The following is a 23,669-nucleotide window of genomic DNA, read 5'->3' as shown; positions in this document are numbered from 1 at the left end:
GTTCGGGATGCAAAGAAAAACCTGCAAATAAACTTTAGGTGAAATACAGGACTCTGAAAACATGTGGTGTGGCTGTTTCAAGATGCATAATAAGGGGGCACTTGAAGAAAGATGGGCTGCATGGTCAAGTCGCCAGAAGAAAGCCATTACTATGCAAATGCCACAAAGTATCCCGCTTACAATACGCCAAACAGCACAGAGACAAGCCTCAAACCTTCTGGCACAAAGACATTTGGAGTGATGAGACCAAAATTGAGCTTTTTGGCCACAACCATAAACGCTACATTTGGAGAGGAGTCAACAAGGCCTATGATACGTACACCATTCCTACTGTGAAACACGGAGGTGGATCGCTGATGTACTGGGGATGTGTGAGCTACAAAGGCACAGGAAATTTGGTCAAAATTGATGGCAAGATGAATGCAGTAAGTTATCAAACAATACTGGAGGAACATTTGCATTCATCATCCAGGAAGCTGCGCATGGGATGTACTTGGACATTCCAACATTACAATGATCTAAAAAACAAGGCCAAGTCAACCTGTCATTGGCTACAGCAGAATAAAATGAAGGTTCTGGAGTGGCCATCTCAGTCTCCTGACCTCAATATCATTGAGCCACTCTGGGAAGATCTCCAACGTGCAGTTCATGCAAGACAGCCCAAGAATTTACAGAAACTGGAGGCTTTTTGCCAAGAGGAATGGACAGCTTTACCATCTGAGAAGATAAAAAGCCTCATCCACAAATACCACAAAAGACTTCAAGTTGTCATTGATGTTAAAGGGGGCAATACACAGTATTAACCACTTCAGCCCCGGCAGGATTTACTGTATTTATTGGCGTATAACACTCACTTTTTCACCATGAAAATTGGGTGCAAATAGTGCGTGCGTGTTATACGCCAATACTTAAATTTTAGCTGCCTCGGAGGGGACAGGGAGGGGGTCGGGATGAGCGCCGTCAGATTAAATACAGTGAGAATCTCCTGTTTACTTGGCAGCCTCTGTAATAGCAAGTCCTGTCTCCTGGGATGCCATTGACCACTGTCTATCATAGGAGATTCTCACTGTATGTAATCTGTCGGCGCTCGTTCCGCCCCCCTCCCTGTCCCCTCTAGGCTGCAGATGGGCATCGATCAGGCTGCATTGATGGCAATGGTGAGGCTGCTGCATTGATGGCAAGGCTGCTGCATTGATGGCAATGGTGAGGCTGCATTGATGGCACTTGTGAGGCTGCAGATGGGCATTCCTTATTTAAAATTTGTTTTTTTCCTGAAACTTCCCTCTTAAAATGAATGTGCGTGTTATACGCCTGTGCGTGTAATACGCCAATAAATACGGTACCCCCTTCCTGACCAAGCCCTTTTTTGCGATACGGCACTGCAACACTTTAACAATTTCGTGGTCATGCGACACTGTACCCAAACAAAATTGACGTTCTTTTTTTCCCCACAAATGGAGCTTTCTTTTGGTGGTATTTGATCACCTCTGCGGTTTTTATTTTTTGTGCTATAAACAAAAAAAAAAAACTACTTTTTTACTTTTTGCTATAATATAAATATCCCCCAAAAAAATATATATAAAAAAAAAAAAAAAGTCTCTCGGTTTAGGCCAATATGTATTTTTTACATATTTTTGATTTAAAAAAAAAAAAAAAAAAAAAAAAAAAAAAAAAAAAATCGCAATAAGCGTATATTGCTTGGTTTGCGCAAAAGTTATCGTGTCTACAAAATAGGGGATAGATTTATGGCATTTTTATTATTAATTTTTCTTTTTTATTAGTAATGGTGGTGATCTGCGATTTTTATCGCGACTGCGACATTGCAGCGGACATATCGGACACTTTTGACACCATTTTGGGACCATTGGCATTTATACAGCGATCAGTGCTATCAAAATGCACTGATTACTGTCACTGGCAGGGAAGGGGTTAAACACTAGGGGGCGATCAAGGGGTTAACTGTGTTCCCTCAGCGTGTTCTAACTGTAAGGGGGATGGGCTCACTAGAACATGACAGAGATCACTGGGAGCAGTAGATCCCTATCATGTTGCTAGGCAGAACAGGGAAATGCCTTGATTAAATATGCAGCTCCACCTTCTTACTCTCCGTGCCATGATCGCGGGCCACTGGCAGACATAGAGTCCACGGGGCACACTCCCGTGGCGCTCGCACCGCCGGCGCCATGCGCGTGCCCGCTAGCCGCCGATGACGGAGTGACGTACGGGTACATAATTTTGCACACCCGTGCCACTTTGCCGACGTATATCGGCGTGAGCCGGTCGGCAAGTGGTTAAGAACTGGGGTATGTAAACTTTTGATCGGGGTCATTTATGTAGTTTCTGTTGTGATTATGATTTAAAAAAAGTAAACACCGTTGATTGATAATAAATGGCTTCAGCCAAACACTAACTATGAGTGAAAGAAATGTTTTTTTGTTTTATCATTCATATTCTCTGAAAAATGGCCGCAAAAATCATAAATTCTGCCAGGGTATGTAAACTTATGAGCACAAGTGTGTGTGTGTGTGTGTGTGTGTGTGTGTGTGTGTGTGTGTGTGTGTGTATATGTGTGTGTATATATATATCTCTCTCTCTCTTTTTATATAGATATAGATATATAGAGAGATAGAGATATAGATATATATTTATATTTATTGCTCAGCATAAATGAGTACACCGCAACAGATTCGTTAGAAAACCTTTACTTTCCTTTCAGAATCAACATTTTCTATGGGACACTATACTATAAAATACTCCCACAAATGTGGGCCATTGATTGCAACTATTGATTTGTTAATTTGCACACACGTTTTTCCTAACATTCATTCAAGACCATGTTGCAAAAATGAATACACCCCAGTGAAAGTCTTAGGAGCAAAGCTAAATTTTAGACAACCAAATCCTAATTAACAAGAATTTAACTACAGGCGAGTCTAATTATTCATTAAACAGGTGTCCAACAGATAATTGATTATAAAAGGGCGTTACTTAAGAAAGAAAACACTTCCCATTTCATGCTGTCAGCAATGGCACCACACGGAAAAGAAATGTCACAAGGCCCGAGAAAGAAAATTTTTTTTTTTACACAAGAAAGGTGACGGCAACAAGAAGATCAGCAAAGCTTTACTTATCGGTCAGAATACTGTAGCAAAAGTGATACAAAAATTTAATGTAGTTAACACCTCAACAGGAGCGTCTAATGAGAAGGGTTGAAGAAATTCTCAATGCAAGTTCACTGCAGTTAGCTAAAGAATTAGCCAACCTGAGGTGATTTTTCCCCGTGACACAATACAAAATACACTACAGAGGAATGGTATGCATGGGTGTTGTCCATGAAGGAAGATTCTCCTAAAGCCCATGCACAAAAAAGCCCATCTAGAATTTGCCAGGGCCCATGCTAAAATAGAAGACGGCAATTACTGGGACTCTGTACTCTGGAGTGATGAGACCAATATACGTTTTTGGAACTGATGGCTTCAAAACTGTATGGCGTTGCAAAGGTGAGGAGTACAAAGAAAAATGCATGGTGCCTACAGTGAAACATGGTGGTGGCAGTGTCCTTCTGTGGGGCTGCATGAGTGCTGCTCGTGTCAGGAGCTGCATTTCATTGATGGCATCATGAATTCACAGATGTGCTGCTCTATATTGGAAGAGAAGATTCTACTATCACTCCATGCCCTTGGTAGTCGTGCACTTTCCCAACATGAGAATGATCCAAAACACACATCTAAGGTCACTGTTGCATTTCTAAAGAAGAATAGGATGAAAGTAATTCAGTGGCCAAGTATATCTCCTGATCTGAACCCAATCAAACACCTATGGGGAATTCTGAGAAGACAAGTTGAGCATCACAATCCATACAGCATCCAGGCTCTAAAAGAGGTCGTTCTTGAGAAATGGAAAAAGATAGATGTTGCAATAGGTCGCCAACTTGTTCATTCCATGCCTACAAGACTTGGTGCTAACCTTAGAAATCATAGAGAACATACAAAATACTAGATGTACAGGCTCTCCTCACTTTACGACCAGGTTCTGTTCCAGCGACCAGGTTAATAGAATTGGTCGTTGAACGAGGAGCCACAAGTAATGAATATTTTAAGCAATTCCTAACTACTGTACTGTATACTTAAAAAAAGGTCTAAACCCAAAACCCCAGCTCAATAACGGTGTTTTAATTTACATAAGTACAAAACACAAAAATAAACAAATTCTGTACTGTACAATGATGTACAGTGCATTGCTTGAGTCGGGAGAGCTGGTCCTAAGTCCGAGCGGTCGTTAAGATGGGTAAGTTGTTAAACGAGGAGTATTTGTAGTAGTTTTTGTTGTGGCGGTGTATTCATTTTTGCATCAACTAATTTGAGTAAAACACAAAATTTTGTAATCTAAGTTATATTATTAACCTTACCTTCATGTAATGAGCTAAACAAGTGTTCTATAAAAAATTTTGGAAATTGTTTATTGAGATATTGATTAGGATCTTACTTTTCAAAATGGGTGTACTCATTTATGCTGAGCACTGTGTATATATATATAGATAGAGATAGATAGAGATAGATAGAGATAGATAGATAGAGATAGATAGATAGAGATAGATAGAGATAGATAGAGATAGATAGAGATAGATAGAGATAGATTTTATTTTTTTGGTTTATTTATCACACACACACACACACACACACACACACACACACACACACACACACACACACACACACCCTTAGCGGTGCACACCCTAGTGAAATAGGCTGCACACACCTACAATACTTCTAAATATATATATATAAAGTAAATACACTTTTTCAAGTTTCAGTGACAGTTTTACAGAACTAATTGTGTCAACCTGCTGCTGTGAAGAAGTCATATACTTTACAGCATGAATTCTATGTTCACAATACTCTATTATCACCTCCTCCATTGGATATTAAATCTCTGATGGAGCGGGAATTCTGGAGCCCACAAAATTAATTGCACTATAATATACATGCAAGAACCCATTGATTTTGCCCCCCCCCCCCCCCAAAAAAAACCATGGGTGGTACTTGGACTTTCTTTGTCCCTCTTTAGATTCAGTCCGAAGCTACTCCTTGCATCCCTTCCATTCATGGGGCTGTCTTACTAGGACACTGTACTCTCCATCATAAATTGTAATTGGTGTTTGGATCCAAAGTCTCTCATCTGCACAAAATGATACCGTAACTGGAGAAAAGTTTATCATATGCGGTACTTACCGCGTGTGATGTGTCAGGATGTGCAGGATGCTTCCAGTTTTCTGACAAATAATAATCAGATGATGTTAGGATGTGACCTTACACATTTACGCAAAACAAATGACACTGACAACCTCTTAGCAATATGCTTTTATATGTACTGTAATTAAATGCCACAAATATGCATGCCAGGCATTTAAAGGGATCTATAGGAATCTCGCTCTCAAATTTTGGGTTGTCACCAGACAAGGAACAGAAGGTCAATCTTCCAATGAGGACACTAATAATTCTAGTGACCTTAATGGCCACCAGCGATACCCTCACTTTGGAGGGATTTCCTCTCACTTCCTGTTTTGGGGCAAGGAGTGAAGAGAAATAGCCCCAATAGGATACAGATATAAAAAAAAAAAAAAAAATGCGTTTAGTTCCACTTTAAAATTTCCTCTGCAAACATTTAAACACAAATCTCTACTGCATCCAGACAGAACTACTTGCAAAGCCTTGGAAGTAGTCACGGTGGGACTTTAGCAGTTCAGTGTGTACCACCCTCCCAGATAGGCTGCTAGATAGGATAGGCAAATTTAGTTTTGTAAATATATACTAATGTGAGAATTAAACAAGTCCCAATAAGTGAATCATGTGACATGTAAGAGTCCTCCAATGAATGGGGAAATCTTGAAATATCCTCCAATGGAAGAATACCGTATATACTCGAGTATAAGTCGAGTATAAGTCGAGGCCCTAATTTACCACAAAAAAAAAAAAAAAAAATGGGAAAAACTTATTGACCCGAGTATAAGACGAGGGTGAGAAATGCACAGCTACTATAAGTGGAAAAGAGGGTCAACAATGCCCATTTGCAGCCTCACTGTGCCCATTTGCATGCCTCACTGTGCCCATTTGCAGCCATAGGTCCCCCGAACCTCAAACTCAGTAGTTAAGGGTTCCTAGATGCCCCCTAGCTGCAGCCAAAATTTGGGGTCTCTGAACCCAAAGGGTCCTGAAATGACATTGCTGCAGATGGACACAGTTGACCGAATTTGGGGCCCCGTATCTCGGGGCCACTTAATGCTAGGAACCCCAAATTTGGTGTGCAAACCCAGTGGAACTAGCACCATAAAAGAGCACCATACAATCCAAAGCTGGCGTTTCTAGCACCAAGTGTCCCCGAGATACAGGGCCCCAAATATCAGTTCAGAAAATGTCAAGCACTTTTCTGCAACAGAGAACATTTTCCGAACCTACTTTGGGGCCCCGTATCTCGGGACTACTTGGTGCTAGGAACTCCAGCTTTGGATATGTTGTGGTACCAGCTCTCCTGGGTTTGCACACCAAAATTGGGGTTCCTAGCACCAAGTGGTCCTGAGATACAGAGCCCCAAAGTCGGTTCGGAAAATGAATTTTTTTGCTGCAGAAAAGTGCTTGACTCCAGTATAAGTCGAGGGGGGCACATTCAGCACAAAAAAAATGTGCTGAAAAACTTGACTTATACTCGAGTATATACGGTAAGTGGATAAATAAAACAACACAATATGGTGACTGTTTCTTACGACTTTAAAGCAGTCAATGTGAAACCACCACAGAGAGTGCACGCTTAACAGCTGCACAAGCTTTAAAGCTTGTGGCTAACACCCAGCCAGGGCCTTTATGTTTCAGGAACCTCCGGTGGTCAATCATTCATATACCGCTGTGGACAACATCAGACTTGTGACAAAACGAATTGAGAGGAGTGACGTGCTGACGTCACTGTGCTGTTTTACATCACGCTTGTAGGGGCGTTTGTATTGTTGCCACCCGGCTCGCTTTTTACTGAGGTTCCTGGAACATAAAGGCCCTGGCTGGGTGTTAGCCACAAGCTTTTAAGCTTGTGCAGTTGGTAAGCATGCACTCTCTCTGGTGGTGGATTCACATTGTCTGCTCTAAAGTCACAAGTAACAGTCACCATATTGTGTAGTTTGATTTATCCACTTATTCTTCCATTGGAGGATCTTTCAAGATTTCCCCATTCATTGGAGGACGCTTACATGTCACGTGATTCATTTATTTGGACTTGTTTAATTCTCACAGTAGTATATAGTTATTAATTTTTTATTTACATATATGTTTTTCAGTAGCACAGCTCCCTATGTTTATCTATTGATGTTTGTGTGTATTTCACTTTGAGCTGCAGCTGTAGTTGTAGATTTGAAACAGCGCAGTTTTTTCTTTTTTATATCATTATATTTTTTATTTTTAACTTTAGCTTTGTGGCCCTGCTATAATCAGCAAAGTAGCAAGTGATTGATGTGGTCTGCTCAGGGCCCTATAGGCTGCAAGTTTGATTGCTTCTGGAGGCTTCCAGAATATAATGGGTGGGAGAATCAGATGAGCAGCCTGAATATTTATGCAGCCCCAGCCAATCTCTGGGGAAGGGTGCCCAGATGGTGGCTGGGAGAGTGAATAAATAGTCTGAAGCCTGGGAGACCAATTGTCTTCCCCAGGAGGAGAGATTCCCAGACAGAAGGGCTTCTGTCCTTCTTGGCAGTCCAGCTAATGATTCTGCTTCTTATCAGTTTCCAGCTGAGCATAGCTGGAGGGCCTATCCTACTGCAAATTCCTTTAAAATGATCTGGTCTGGAGGCTCCACTGAGGAAACTGTCTGCCTGAGTCTGGAGGGAGGCATCCAAATGCCACGGACATGGAGTACAGACCTGGGATAGGAATCCTAGTGAATGTTGCTGCTGTTAAACCTTAGTGCACTAAGTTAAAGGCTTTCCTGGCCTGGAACATTGTCAATGGTGTCCCAGTGCTGTCCACTTCATGTCCTACTGCTCAAAGGACTGTGGTAGGAAGTAGTTGCAGAACAAAGAGTGTCCTCACTCTGTTCAGGGTTCTGGAGTATCCCACAGCTTCCCTAAGTCCTCTCCAGGTTAATCTGCAATAAACCTCTAGACTGTTTTCTGAGCCAGAGGAATGAATGTTGCTGTTTGCCTGGCTGCCGCTGCACAAAAGGGAAAAGAACCTGGGACACAATTCAGCGGCTCTTGCTGGAGTAACGCTACAAGCAGAATAAAGAGCATAGAGGTGTCAGTGACATTCTACACTCACTTCACCCAATTCCTTCTATTTCACTATTGGTAGAGTTGCCCTTTGGCAATAATAGAACTTACAAAGCATAATACTTACAGTGGAAAAAATGATAACAGATTTGTCGACAGACCTAGAAAACAAATATATAAGCAATTGACTGCCTTTTCCACTTCTGTGGGGAAAAAAATACCAAATAAAAAAAATAATATAGCATATACAATTGCGATTTAAGTCATATTGTAATTGAATGTTATTAAAAAATTAGCTTTCCTTTTCCACCTGCAGCTCTGTAATTTTCTGTAAAATGCAATATGGCTACCTGGAGGTGTTCTGTACACAGAATATGTACAGAACTTCACCCAAGAACATCATTTCCTGCTTATGTGATTGGCTCACTGATTTTCCCAGAAGTTTGCACTAAGATACAAGTCAGAGTTCAGGCATCCCCTACAACAAAAATGTCATTTTTGGTGAGATACTCCTAATTGGAAATCACGTCTAAAGGAATGCAGGACCCTGCCACTTTCCTCATTAGAGCCCTGCAGGCGCAGCAGCTGGTTGATTATGAAACCACTCCCATACAGATTCACTTTTCTCATGGACACAGACAAACACACAGGGATTTCTTCAGAATAACAAAAGGTAGGAATCTGCAAAAAAGTTTGCAAAAATCCTTGTAATGTACACAGATCACCCAGAGGAGAGTCATTTTTTCTCAACAAAAGTGGGGTTACTCTTTAAGGTCTCATGCACATGGACAGGGGGAAAAAGGCCACTTTTAGGAGGTATGTTTCCTTTTTTATGCCTCTGAATGCAGCTCTATTTTAGCCAATGGGGTTGATTTACTAAAGGCATATATACTGTTCAATGCAAGTGCAGTTGCTCTAGATCTGAGTGGAAGCTCTGAAATGAGGGGACTCTCTGCTGATTTTTATTATTATTATTATACAGGATTTATATAGTCCCAACAGTTTGTGCAGTGCTTTACAATGTTCGGGTTAAACACTACAGTTACAATACAATTCAATACAGGAGGAATCAGAGGGCCCTGCTCGTTAGAGCTTACAATCTAAATGCTAAATTCCTACCGTGTTTTCCCAAAAATAAGACCTACTGTGATTTTTCAGGGAGGGCTGCAATATAAGCCCTACCCCGAAAATAAGCCCTAGTTTAAAGTGGTTGTAAAATCCTAGAATGCAATGTATTACAGTATTATATAATGTAAACTGTGTATGTTTCTGTAATCTATGTGTGATAAATACCTTTGTTACAGCGCAGCTCAGCGCTCAGCTGACCTCCTGCTGCTCTCCTCCTCTTCTCCCAGCTGCCAGCGGGGATCTGCCCCCCCACCCCCCCACCCCACAGCAGTGCTCAGAGCAGGGATATAAGAAGCTATTTATCAGAAATAGATTACAGAAACATACATAGTTTATATAATACTGTAATGCAGTGCATTCTGGGATTTTACAAGCACTTTTACTCAGTTCCACTGGCCACTGGAGATTCCTGACAGGCAGGGCGGGAGATGGGGGGGAAAACAGCACATGACAAGCCCCTCCCTGAAAATAAGCTCTACTGGTTCTTTTGTTGCCAAAATCAATACAAGACCTGGGCTTATTTTTGGGGAAACATGGTATCATCCAATCACGTGTTTGTTTTTTTATTTTTCTTACTTGTAATTGGGAATCCTTTGCAAAGTGAAGCTTTACCTCATTTACTAAGCTCTGAAGCAACTGCACAGTATTTGTCTTTAGTAAATCAACCCCAATATGTTCTTGCACATTGTAGGGTTTAGATTCATATTTTAGAGCAGCATTCAAGGGCGTAAGACTAAGAAAAAAATAAATAAATAAAAAATGCTCTAAACTTTTGTTCGGAGAGGAGCTTGTTGGCATAATTTACCCATATACATGTATAGACATGCATAAACAAGTACATTTATTCCTATGGCTACAATGAACAAATAATCGAGCCAATAGAATGAGTTTAAGCACATATGCTTCTAATCTTCATGATTCAGCAAGTCAGGGTATCTCTGCTCCCTCTATCAGTGTATAGTATGCAAACTATTTATGATGTCTAATGAAAATCACACATGTTGACGTTTCAGAAGAAAAAAAATTCACACCAGCCACTCCACCCCCAAATCTGTCTACTGGAAACAGAGAGCAAGAAGCTGCAGTCTCATCCAGAATCCTTTTAAAAACCCTGCTTAATCAGGAAATTAGATTTATATAAAACTGATGTAAATATGTTCTGCTGGTAAAAATAAAAAAATAAAATGAAAAAAAAAAGAAGAAAGATAAAAAATTCCAGCTCAATGCAAGGACAAAGACTGCAGATTCCTGGTTGTAGCAATATAAATAGTGTTTCCCTAAATTATCCAGACTAATGTCTTGTATATTCTTCCCTACTGTTTTTTCGTGACATTCCCAGCGAATGACATCACGACTTCATAAAACAGCACACAGGCATAGTATAATGGGAATGATCAATTGTTTGCAGCCCTCTAGTGTCACTTTTGGGGAATTACAACAACACAATTATTACCCAGAGACGATGATCTGACCATCACTGGAAAAGGCACAGGACAGGACAGGGGCTGTGTGTCCACTCAGTGTCAGTTTGCATCGCATTTCCAAACCTATAAAAGAAAAGAAAATCTACAGAAATGCTTATGTTTAAAAAAAAAAAAAAAAAAAAAAAAAAAAAAAAAGAAGAAGAAGAAGAAGAAGAACAGAAACCCAACAGTGTAGGAATTTGTGTGAAATTAGGAGCTTCCTTCAATACTTCGACCTGTTACAATGCATAGAAAATCTAATAAACTTCCCTTATTTGTTCCCTCTTTGGTCTGTCACATTTACTATTCAAAGTGTTTGTTAGATCTTTATGAGAAGTAAGAAAAGATAACCTGTTGATCCTACCAGAAATCCCGTGCTGGCCTGTGTACTCTGCAGTGTTATCTCAAGCAGCCACCACTACCCAGTCCAACTCAAGAATGACAACACTGTGGACAGATTTTCGGATCGTGTGTATGGGCCATTAGGTTATAACTCCTGCCTGTTTTTTTTTTGCCTTTGTCTCTCATCAGGGATATTTCCCTTCACCTTCCATCCCATAGGCAAAACTGGAAGAGAAATTCCCTTCCTCCAAATGCCTCCAAAATTAGGAAATCCCTGGTTGTCACCAGAACTAGTGTCCCCACTGGAAGATTTCCCCTCTATTACTGTTCTGCTGAAATCCCAAAATTTGGGATTTTCTTTTACTTTTGCTGATTTAGGATAACAGGATACATAGAGAGGGTGGATCTCCCTAACAGAGACACAGACCGCAAAATAAAAACTGACAGGTGTTCTAGGGGTCACAGCGAGTGGACCAGGAGTAGGTCTGCATGGTTCTTCTTGGTGCCATTAATAGTCAATCATGATAATCACATAGAATATTTGTTTCTGTAATGCCCCGTACACACGGTCAGATTTTCCGACGGAAAATGTGTGATAGGACCTTGTCGGAAATTCCGACCATGTGTAGGCTCCATCACACATTTTCCATAGGATTTTCCGACACACAAAGTTTGAGAGCAGGCTATAAAATTTTCCGACAACAAAATCCGTTGTGGAATTTCCAATCATGTGTACACAAATCCGACACACAAAATGCCACGCATGCTCAGAATAAATAAAGAGATGAAAGCTATTGGCTACTGCCCCGTTTATAGTCCCGATGTACGTGTTTTACGTCACCGCGTTTAGAATGATCGGATTTTCCAACAACTTTGTGTGACCGTGTATATGCAAGACAAGTTTGAGCCAACATCCGTCGGGAAAAAATCCTAGGATTTTGTTGTCAGAATGTCCGACCGTGTGTACGGGGCATTAGAAATTCAGCAACAATAGAAACAAACACTCAGAGAGAACAAAGTTACAGGATCACAATGCTGTTGGCAAGCTGGAGAGACGACCAGAAATCACAGTGATTATATAGAATTAAAAGGGTCAGTCCTCCCAAAAAGGACATTTCATATTTTGGTAGTTTCAGGAAAGTAAAAAAAAATAAATAAATAAAATAAAAATGTCTTCTATGAGGATCCCACTCTCACTTTTGGAGTTTATATTTTGGACCAGTAATGCCGCGTACACACGAGCGGACTTTACGGCAGACTTTGCCCGGCGGACGGGATTTCGTCGGACAATTCGATTGTGTGTGGACTCCAGCGGAGTTTGTTTTCTCAAAAGTTGGACGGACTTAGATTTGAAACATGTTTCAAATCTATCCGACAGACTCGAGTCCGGGTCGAAAAGTCCGCTCGTCTGTATGCTAGTTCGACGGACAAAAAGCCACGCTAGGGCAGCTATTGGCTACTGGCTATGAACTTCCTTATTTTAGTCCGGTCATACGTCATCACGTACGAATTTGATGGACTTTGGCTGAATGTGTGTAGGCAAGTCCGTTCATTCAGGAAGTCCGTCGTAAAGTCCGCCGGGCAAAGTCTGCCGTAAAGTCTGCTCGTGTGTACACGGCATAAGAGCTGGAACATGCAAACGTGGGCAATAACACCCAAGCTCTCATGTGAACGAGTCGGGAATTCTGGAAGTGGGATCCTACTGTAGGAATATCCAACAAATATAGAAGCAAGGGGATGATGCAGCCCACCAGGATTTATCTACACCTGAAATATTTTTTTTTGGGTGGACTGATCCTAATTCAGCAACCTTTCCATCAATCTGGATGGGAGAAACTTATGTATGATGAAGCTTTTCTGTTCTCCAGGCACCACTTGCAAGCAGGAAAGCTTGAAAAACAAACCTCAGTGACAACCAGAAACCCAATTTTATCACCCTATATTTGGGCCATTCCTAATCTGAAAGAAGAAATGTAAGGGAAGGTAGCTTTAGGTGTACCTTTGATTCATAAGGATCCAATTATAAAGGATAAGGCAAGTTCTGTAGGTTTTTTGAAGTTGATTCACTGATCCGATCATTTACTGATCCATTCATTGCTTAGTTAGAAATAGATTTCACTTTTAATTGGTCCCTTCATTTTTAGCATAAAAAAACAAAATAAAAAACAGAGAAGCGTCAGTTTATATTATACCCTTTGTTGAGTAACCTGTCGTGTCTACTTTTCTTAGTGGTGCCTTTTTTTGGGCGTTTCTGACATTCTGGTATTTCTGGGTCACTGTGAAAACAATACGGTATGAGAAAATGACTCCACTGAAATGCTGCAGTCTGAATGCCAGAAAATACACGGATACCTCTAGGCCCTATAAGATAATAATTCGTATTCTAAAGGCTCAGTCACATTTATCTTCAGCCAATGGTTGTGGGGTGAGGAGTGCCTAATATAGACATACAACTTGATGGTTTCAAAATCTTTATTAGTTAAGGGGGGGGGGGGGGTGGAATCCCACTTCTTCAGGGCTTATGCCGTGTACACATGATCGGAAATGCCGCCAGCAAAACTCCGATGAGAGCTTTTTGACGGAAAATGCGACCGTGTGTATGCTCCATCGGTCTTTTGCTAGTGGAATTCCAGCCAGCAAAAGATTGTGAGCATGTTCACTATTTTTCGGTCGGAAAAGTTCCTATCCGAAAATGCGTTTGTCTGTATGCTATGCGGACGCGCAAAAAATCACTCATGCTCGGAAACAATTTGACGCATGCTCGGAAGCATTGAACTTCATTTTCTCGGCTCGTTGTAGTGTTGTCCATCACCACGTTTTTGACGGTCGAAAGTTCAGAGAACTTTTGTGTGACCGTGTGTATGCAAGGCAAGCTTGTGCAGAATTCCGTCGGTAAAACCATCCAAGTTTTTTCTGACGGAAATTCCGATCATGTGTACACGGCATTAGGCAAATTCTTGCAATAATATACAGACTGAGCATATTGCTCATTCTGATAATGATGGAGATGTCGTTCATCAGATAACCATTTGATGGTGTCGTGGTGGAGAGCACCTAGTATAGATGGCAATTAAGAACATAAATCGTATTGACACTCGGGGGTTGATATACTAAAACTGGAGAGTGCAAAATCTGGTGCGGCTGTTCATGGTAGCCAATCAGCTTCTAACTTCAGTTTGTTCAATTAAGCTTTGATAATAAAACCTGGAAGCTGATTGGCTACCATGCACAGCTGCACCAGATTTTGCACTCTCCAGTTTTAGTAAATCAACCTCCAAGTGTCAATATGATTTATGTTCTTAATTGCCATCTATACTAGGCGCTCTCCACCACAACAGCATCAAATGGTTATCTGATATTATCAGAATTTGAGCATCCTTGGACAAAAACATGGTCCTGGTCCACCACCTTATCCATACGGGTTCATCCTAAACATTGAAAAAAACCCAGGAGGGATAAATAGTGGCCACTGCTTGTCCAGCATTACCATATGTCTACTAAAATAACTTTCATGAACAAATCATTGTTCTAGGAACAACCAAGGGATATAAAATACTAATCTCATTCAACCCAAAGTAATCACAGCAAAAAGCATTAATAAAGATGAAAATAAAAAAACTTTACTGCCCCAACAACAATAAACAAACAACGTGCCTGCCATGTACCAAAAACCATTTAAAAACAGACCACTCCTGGCTCTTAAAAGGGTCATATACTGCTCATAATTCAGCTGGTTCAGCAGGGACTGGTCTTATGTCAATCGTTGTGTGGTAGTCACCGCTTGTCAGAAGATGATCCTTTGATAGACTTCTGTCGAACAGACAAGTTGGAAAACTTTTCCCAGTCAGCGGCTCTAACCAATCACCTGCAGCCGCTGAACAGTGTATTTCTGTATTCTGACAGCAACAAGTCTCGCTGTCACAATGCAGTGTCCTGGCGCGCGGGGAGGGGGGGGTTTCTTCCATCCACCCAACAGTATATGATCAGATTTAGAACTGCCATGTACACCATTGTATATAAACCTGCACAAATGGAGGATATGTTCAGCTTTAATGTCCAACTCCAGACACAATTACCTTCACAGATTTCCAGCAGACAGACATTCTTGTTCCTCTTAAGGACTTCACTATCATGCAGGCATACTTCTATCTCCTGCAAATCAGGTTTAGTATAGTACTTTCTAGCCACTCCGGGGTGTCTCTGCCACCCTCTCCTCCAGGCTAGGGGCCATGTGTTTTGTAAATGGTAAGAGGGGGGCAGAGATGGGACTGTAGCAGTGGGGTCTACGAGACATGCAGCATTTACTTCCGGAACACCCAGGAAGTACAGCGGGAGCTGGGCACCGATTAGCCATAACATTATAACCGCTGACAGGTGAAAGAGAATAATATTGATTATCTCGTTACAATGGCACCTAAAAGTGTGTGGGATTTATTTAGTAGCAAGTGAACACGTTGTCCCTAAAGTTGTAAGGATTTGAGTGACTTTGACAAGGGCCAAATTAGAATGGCTAGATGACAGCTTCAGAGGAACTCCAAAACTGCAGCTCCTATGGAATGTTCCTGGTGTGCAGTGGTCAGAACCTACCAAAGTTGTTCAAGGATGGAAAACCAGTAAACCGGCAACAGGGTCATCAGTGGCCGATACTCATTGATGCAAGTGGGGAGCAAAGGCTGCCCTGTGCAGTTCGATCCAATAGAAGAGCTACTGAAGCTCAAATTGGTGAAAAAGTGAATGCTGGTTCTGATAGAAAGGTGTCAGAACACACAGTGCATCATAGTTTGTTGTGTACGGCATAGCTGCAGACCGGTCAGGGTGCCCATGCTGACCCGTGTTCACAGCCAAAAGCGCCTACAATGGGCATGTGAGCATCAGAACTGGACCACTGAGCAATGGAGGAAGGTGGCCTGCTCTGATGAATTCAGGAATGGTTTAAAGCAACACAACGAGTCTAAGGTGTTGACATGGCCTCCAAATTTTCCAGATCTTAATGCAATCGAGCATCTGTGGGATGTGCTGGAAAAACAAGACCAATCCATGGAGGTCCCAGCTCACAACTAACAGGGCTTAAAAGGATCTGCTACTGCCAGATACCACAGCATTCCTTCAGGTCTAGTGTCCATGCCTCAACGGGTTATGGTGGGTGGTCATAATGTTATGTCTGAACGGTGTACAAGTATGACAGCGAGATGCTCACAAGGTACAAAAACGTTTGCCTGCTGGAAACATGTGAAGATAATTGTGCCTGGAGTTGGGCTTTAAAGCCGAACATATACAGGTATACAGTAAAAATGGCAGAATACTCTGCTGCTGTGTACACAAAGCTATTTGGTGCCTCTCACCCATCTCTCCTGACCCAGATGTATACATCACAAATGTGTTCTGCAGCCCACAGAGATCCTTCCAATTGTGTGCTCAGACTTTGTTTTATTTTATATCATTGTTGGTCACAGAATTATTTTTGTACACATTTGTATTCTTACTTTTTAGGAATAGAATGGTTATAGATATGATGTTTTTGAGCGTGTAGAGGGTTTAGTAAGTGCAGGATGCCAGGTAGAGTGGGGAGGGTAGGAGGTAAATGTCCCATGTTTACTGACCCCTAAGGCTGGGTTCACACTATCTTTACACGCGGCTCACAGCAGGGGTCCGGGGTGACCTCCTTCACCGTTTCAGGTCCGATTTCAGCCCGAATTTGGACCTGAATCGGACCAAAAGACGCACAGGGCTCCTGTGCAAAATGCACCTGAGCCGCAGAGGAAATATGTGAACCAGCTCCATAGAGAGCTGGTCAAAATCTCCTGCTCTTGCGAATTGGATGCGGAATTCGCAATAGTGTGAACCCAGCCTTAAATGCACACAGGGGTGATCAGTTGTAATCACTCCTGTGTTCATTCATAATGGAGGTCACATGTTTACTATCTCCTGTTTGTAAATGATCACAGAGGAGAAGGAGATTGCACTGTAATGCACCAATACACCAAGGGCCTATTCACACCAGCTGGCACTTGTTATGGTGTGCTTTGCGCTGCAGTGTATTGTTACAGCCTCCACATAATTTAGCATAATTTGCTGATTTGCAGTTTTGCTTACCCTTCAATTTGCACAATTTCACAAAAAGGCACAGTTTAAAATCTGCTAATTATTATTTATTAACTTGCTACAGTTTTATCTTTTAGATTTAGGGACATGCATATGAGATTGTACCACCTGCCCCACCCTATTAGATTGTAAGCTCTTTTGAGCAGGGCCCTCTTAATCCTCTTGTATTATAACTGTATTGTCTCCCTTTTATATTGTAAAGTGCTGCGTAAACTGTTGGCGCTATATAAATCCTGTATAATAATAATTCTAAAACATAAATTACCGTATATACTCGAGTATAAGTCGTTCCGAGTATAAGTCGAGGCCCTAATTTACCACAAAAAAAAAAATGGGAAAAACTTATTGACCCGAGTATAAGACGAGGGTGAGAAATGCACAGCTACTGTAAGTGGAAAAGAGGGTCAACAATGCCCATTTGCAGCCTCACTGTGCCCATTTGCAGCCATAGGTCCCCCGAACTTCAAACTCGGTAGTTAAGGGTTCCTAGATGCCCCCTACCTGCAGCCAAAATGTGGGGTCTCTGAACCCAAAGGGTCCCAAAATGATATTGCTGCAGATGGACACAGTTGACCGACTTTGGGGCCCCGTATCTTGGGGCCACTTAGTGTTAGGAACCCCAAATTTGGTGTGCAAACCTAGCACCATAAAATATCCAAAGCTTGGGTTTCTAGCACCAAGTGTCCCCGAGATACGGGGCCCCAAAGTCGGTTCAGAAAATGTCAAGCACTTTTCTGCAGCAGAGAATGACATTTTCTGAACCGATTTTGGGGCCCCGTATCTCGGGGCCACTTAGTGCTCGGAACCCCAGCTTTGGATATGTTGTGGTACCAGTTCCACTGGGTTTGCACACCAAATTTGGGGTTCCTAGCATAAAGTGACCCCAAGATACGGGGCCCCAAATTCGGTTCAGAAAATGAAATTTTTTGCTGCAGAAAAGCATAAGTCGAGGGGGGCACTTTCAGCACAAAAAAAATGTGCTGAAAAACTTGACTTATACTCGAGTATATACGGTATATACAAAACAGCAAAATGGTCTGAATTTGAGATTTTTAATTACTCTCAGGCATGAAGGGATTTAGAGATATCCATCTGATAGGACCTGGTCATGGACACAAACCTACAGAATCCACTACTATGTCCAATGACTGATGCCTAGCAGTAGCAGGTCTGGGTAGGTTTGGTCTCTAGTCCTGTGACTGGACAGTGTGTGCCATCCTCAACAGCTCTGCTGCCCTGACATGTTTGTGTGCTGTCCACATACACATATAGTACACTGGAATATAACACAATTACCTCTCTCATCACTATATGAAACCAGCCAGAGTCGAATCTCATAGTCCTGACCACAAGAGGCCATCTGAAAACACTCAGTGCCGCGTTCTCCGTCTGATGGGGAAAAACAGAAAATGTGTTCAAATTTATAGGACGACATCCAATTGCCACTTTGTAATTTAGCCGCTCCAATATATGGACCACCACGCATAACAGAGCAAGAGTACACCTCCTCAGAGGCACCAATGATAAACTTACAGTTGAATCTGATATGGCAATGCAAAAACCAACAATGAAGTGAATATTACAGCAACCAGATTACTACAAACAGATCAATGACTGATCAGTTCTGATTGGCAGCAATGCACCTTGTATATTGTTCTTTCCCTGATCAAGGGTTTAGCTACATATGAGATTTTCAATTGCTTGGCAGCAGAAGAACAACTCCATTAGGAGTTTGCATGTTCTCCCTGAGCTTGTGTGGCTTTTCTCCTGGATACTTCCATTTCCTCCCACACTCCAGAGACATGCTGGTAGGTTAAAGCGGTTGTATACCCACTTTTTAAATTTTTACCTACAGGTAAGCCTAATCCCTTGATATACTGCTTCATTCCATGGGCGATCACCTGTCCTTAACCACAGATAATTGCTCTCCGCGCTATTCCTTCCAAACACCAGAAGACAGCTGTGGCCACTGTCAGCCTGTCATTGCATTGTACAAGCTTCCCAGCTGTGACTGTCTGACAGGGTGGATTTGATTTAAATCACTCGTAAAAAGGCTTGATTTAAAATCATAATTTTTAAAGAGCAACTGTCATCTCTCTCTCCTCCTCTGACCCGCTGTTAACTCACCGACAGTCTCATTCACTTTAACCCTTTCATGACTAAGCCTATTTTTGACATTTGGTGTTTACAAGTTAAAATCCGTATTTTTTGCTAGAAAATTACTTAGAGCCCCCAAACATTATATTTATTAATTTAGCAGAGAATCTAGAGAATAAAATGGTGATTGTTGCAATATTTTTTATCACATGGTATTTGTGCAGCGGTGTTTTAAACGCAACTTTTTGGGAAAAGGGACACTTTCATGAATTTAAAAAAAAAAAAAACAAACAAACAGTAAAGTTAGCCCAATTTTTTTGTATAATGTGAAAGATGATGTTACACCGAGTAAATAGATACCAAACATGTCACAAACATGTCACGCTTTATAATTGCACGCACTCGGCAACAAAGTACGGTGCCTAAAAATCTCCATAGGCGACGCTTTAAATTTTTTTAACGGTTACCATGTTAGAGTTACAGAGGAGGTCTAGTGCTAGAATTATTGCTCTCGCTCTGACGATCACGGCGATACCTCACATGTGTGATTTGAACACCGTTTACATATGCGGGCGCGACTTCCGTATGCGTTTTCTTTGCTGCGCGAGCTCGCGGGGACGGGGGCGCTTTAAAAAAAACTTTTTTTTTTTCTTATTTATTTTATTTATGTATTGTGTTTAAAAAAAAATTTTGATCACTTTTATTGCTGTCACAAGGAATGTAAACATCCCTTGTGACAGTAATAGGTGGTGACAGGTACTCTTTATGGAGGGAATGGGGGTCTAAAAGACCCCCCGATCCCTCCTTTGCACTTCACTGTATTCAGATCGCCATTTTCGGCGATTCTGAATACTGTATATTTTTTTTAAACCGGCGCCACTGGCAGCCGAGTAAACGGGAAGTGATGTCATGACGTCGCTTCCGCGTTTACAATTAGGAGGCTGGAACAAAGCCACTTATGGCTTCGTTCCAGACTGTCAGTAGCCACCGGAGGTGGCGTATTGGTGATCGGGCCTCCTGGTGGATCGGGAGGTCCGGTAAGAGCGGCGGGAGGGGGGGACGGGGACGTCCCCTCCCGCTCCTCCGGTATAACAGCTGAGCGGCTTTTAGCCGCATTGGTTGTTATACTTGGAAAGCCAATCGCCGGCTCTAAAAAAGCTGCGGGCATCATCCTGGTATAACCCCCGAAAGCTGAGTACGCACCGGCCGGCGGCGACATCACTCCTGGGGGTTATTCCGGGTATCGCAGCTCCGGCGCTGTGATTGTTCGGAGCCGCGATGACGTCACTCTCGCGCATGCGCGCGGGAACGACACACTCACTGAAGCAACGGCACATACTTGCCATTGCTTCAGTTTATGTCAGTGCGCATGTGTCGATGACATCGGCAAATGCAAATACAGGGGATATCTCCTAGACCGTGCAGGTTTAGGAGATAAGCTCTAATGGGCAGGGCCCTCCGATTCCTCCTGTATTGATTTGTATTGTAAGTGTACTGTCTGCCCTCATGTTGTAAAGCGCTGTGTAAACTGTTGGCACTATATAAATCCTGTATAATAATAATAATAATAATAATAATAATAATCATATCCTGGGTAGCTACAGGTAAGTCTTATTATAGGCTTACCTGTAGCAAAAAGTGGACTGTAAGGGTTTACAACCACTTTAAATGTAAGGACTTATTCTTGCTGGTAGTTGGAATCTTTAATATTTGCAAACAAAATGAAGGTTTCCAATTTAGAATAAGCTGTCAGGTTAGTAAAACAGCGATATCAGAACCGATTCAATCATACAGTTTGTAGTGTACATAGATTTGCAAAACAATAAGATAAAGGAATATTCCTGAATTTTGTTTTATCTGATGATTACTGTGAAATTCAAAAACTATCTTTAGATTTTTTTACTCCAAAAGCATTTTATTAATATAAATTTGATAAAAATTTAAAAAATTCCGATTTAAATTTAAAGAATCTGATTTAAATTAAAAAAAAAAAAAAAAAAAAAAAAATTTCAGGATTTTTTTTTTTTTTTTTTTTTTTTTTTAAAAGCATTGATTTTTACATACCCTGCTGTCTGCACACACCTAGGTTTCCAGCAGCAGTTTTCTGCATACATACTTTCCACGCAATAGGCTTCATTTACACAGATAAATCACCGAATAACATACAATATGATCCCTGAACAGCTACAACACTGACCAGTTACTGTCTGCGAGGAGAAGTCGCAGGAGGTCACACCCAAGTCATGCGCCTTCTCATTGTACAAACATCGCATGTTCTCATCCCAGGCTGTTATATCACCTGATGAGGAGCCTGTGATAAATAGATTTCCTCCAGGGGCAAAGGCACAGGCCACCAGGGAACCGTCCTTCACCAGGCCTGATCTGGGAGACAAGAAAGGAAGGAAAGGCTTCATTATTCCAGTTCACATGATGCCTGTTATGTATAGGAAATAGAGTAGAAGTAATAGGAGTCTGTGTTCCCATAGAGATCAATCAAAACAAGTTGCCCTTAAAGCCGGGTATAATTAATTTTTTACATATTGAAGTGTGTCTTTACACAATACATTGTTTTTTTTTTTTGGTTTTGGATAGAGTAGAGAAAGGTTAAAACCCCTATCAGGTTTTACTGCTATCTGAGGCTCTGTTAGAGATTTCTCCTGACTTTCTGTTTTCGGGACCATTTTCCCAGACAGGAAGTAACAGAAAATCTGCGCCAGGAAGACAGACAACAATAAAAAACTGACAAGAGTTCTAGTAATCCTCTACTTGTAAAAATCATTTTTGGAGGTTCTCTTCAGTCTTTGTTTTTTTTTTTTAAACAGAAAGACTTCAGCTAACTTCCTGTCCCGGGACCACCTTTTTTTTTTTTTTTTTACAAGACAGGAAGTGAAGAAATCTCTCCAATGGAGTTCTAATCCTTCCCTTCTCTATCCAAAACTAACACAAAAGTTTGGGCTATGGATAAATTTTAACCACTTCCCGCCCGCCCAACGTCATATGACGTCGCAGACTTTGAGTGGGGATATCTGAACGATCGCTGCAGATATCTTCTTTTAGAGCCAGCGATTCCCTTCACCTTAAAGAACAATCATAGTGGCTGCTCAGCCCGTGCGATCGGTGAGCCGGAGAAGGAACCGACCGGCACGGGATGTTGACGATAGAGATTTCCAGCGGGCCAGATGTTCCCCGAAGTCTCTATGATCGTTCGGAGGCCGGGTACGATGTTATGACGTCACACCCGGCCGCTGCATTTGAAAAAATGCCGCCGCCTCGGCTGGGAAGCTGAGATTTTTAAATTTTTTATTTCAGGCTTTTCAGCCTAGAGGTGAGATGTGGGGACTTATCGACCCCATATCTCACTGTAAAGAGGACCTGTCATGCCATATTCCTATTACAAGGGATGTTTACAAAGTGATAAAAAAAAAAAAAAAAAAAAATGTAAAAAGAAAGCATCAAAATAGAAAAATAAAAACTAAATTAACAACAAAAATAAATAAATTTAAAAGCGCCCCCGTCCCCGCATGCTCGCACGCAGAAGCAAACGCATACGTAGGTTGCGCCAGCATATGTAAACGGCATTCAAATCACACTTGTGAGGTATCGCCGCACACGTTCGCGCGAGAGCAATAATTCTAGCGCAAGACCTCCTCTGTATGTAACTCTAAACAGGTAACCTGTAAAAAATTTTAAAGCGTCGCCTATGGGGATTTTGAAGTACCGAAGTTTGGCGCCATTCCACAAGAGTGCGCAATTTTAAAGCGTGACATGTTGGGGATCTATTTACTCGGCGTAACATCACCTTTCACATGTAAAAAAATTGGGCTAACTTTACTGTTTTGTTTTTATTTTAAAGCATGAAACTGTTTTTTTTTTTATAAGAAAAACACGTTTGAAAAATTGCTGCGCAAAAAACGTGATATCATTTTATTCCCTAGGGTCTCTGCTAAAAAAAAAACATATATGTTTGGGGGTTCTGAGTAATTTGAGCGAAAAAAAAATTATGATTTTTACATGTAGGAGAGAAGTGTCAAAATTACAACAGCTATGTATTTCTGATTACATCACTATATGTATTTTTTTTTAAAAGCACACATCATACCCAACATGTCTTTAGTATCAACCTCTCGCAATCCTCTGTACAACAGCACTCATACAGAGAGGGAGTGTGCAGGACTGGGAGCCAATCAGGTGTGCTGCATGATAATTTGTTGATAAGAAACATGCTGATAGAAGGAGAGAGCAGAATGACAACCTTACCCGTCTGCTGCTACTCTTTCACTGACTTGTTG

At 41.5% G+C, this 23,669-nt stretch overlaps 1 protein-coding gene across 1 annotated transcript in view; it reads right to left on the bottom strand.

Moving 5' to 3' along the window:
- Nucleotides 1–23,669, bottom strand: part of WDSUB1 (WD repeat, sterile alpha motif and U-box domain containing 1) — a 66,812-nt gene that overhangs the window by 22,984 nt on the left and 20,159 nt on the right. The window contains exons 3-8 of the mRNA XM_073634103.1: nt 21,578–21,762; nt 18,580–18,672; nt 13,374–13,457; nt 10,830–10,923; nt 8,376–8,409; nt 5,232–5,272 (exon numbers count right to left, since the gene is read on the bottom strand). Of these exons, the coding sequence (XP_073490204.1) occupies nt 5,232–5,272; nt 8,376–8,409; nt 10,830–10,923; nt 13,374–13,457; nt 18,580–18,672; nt 21,578–21,762 (531 nt within the window). The remainder of the gene's footprint in view (nt 1–5,231; nt 5,273–8,375; nt 8,410–10,829; nt 10,924–13,373; nt 13,458–18,579; nt 18,673–21,577; nt 21,763–23,669) is intronic.

The sequence above is a fragment of the Aquarana catesbeiana genome, linkage group LG06 (assembly GCF_042186555.1).
Source record: "Aquarana catesbeiana isolate 2022-GZ linkage group LG06, ASM4218655v1, whole genome shotgun sequence".
In the NCBI taxonomy this organism is placed as follows: Eukaryota; Metazoa; Chordata; class Amphibia; order Anura; family Ranidae; genus Aquarana; species Aquarana catesbeiana.
Note: the sequence above shows the minus strand (reverse complement) of the source record. Positions and strands in the feature narration are given on the sequence as shown.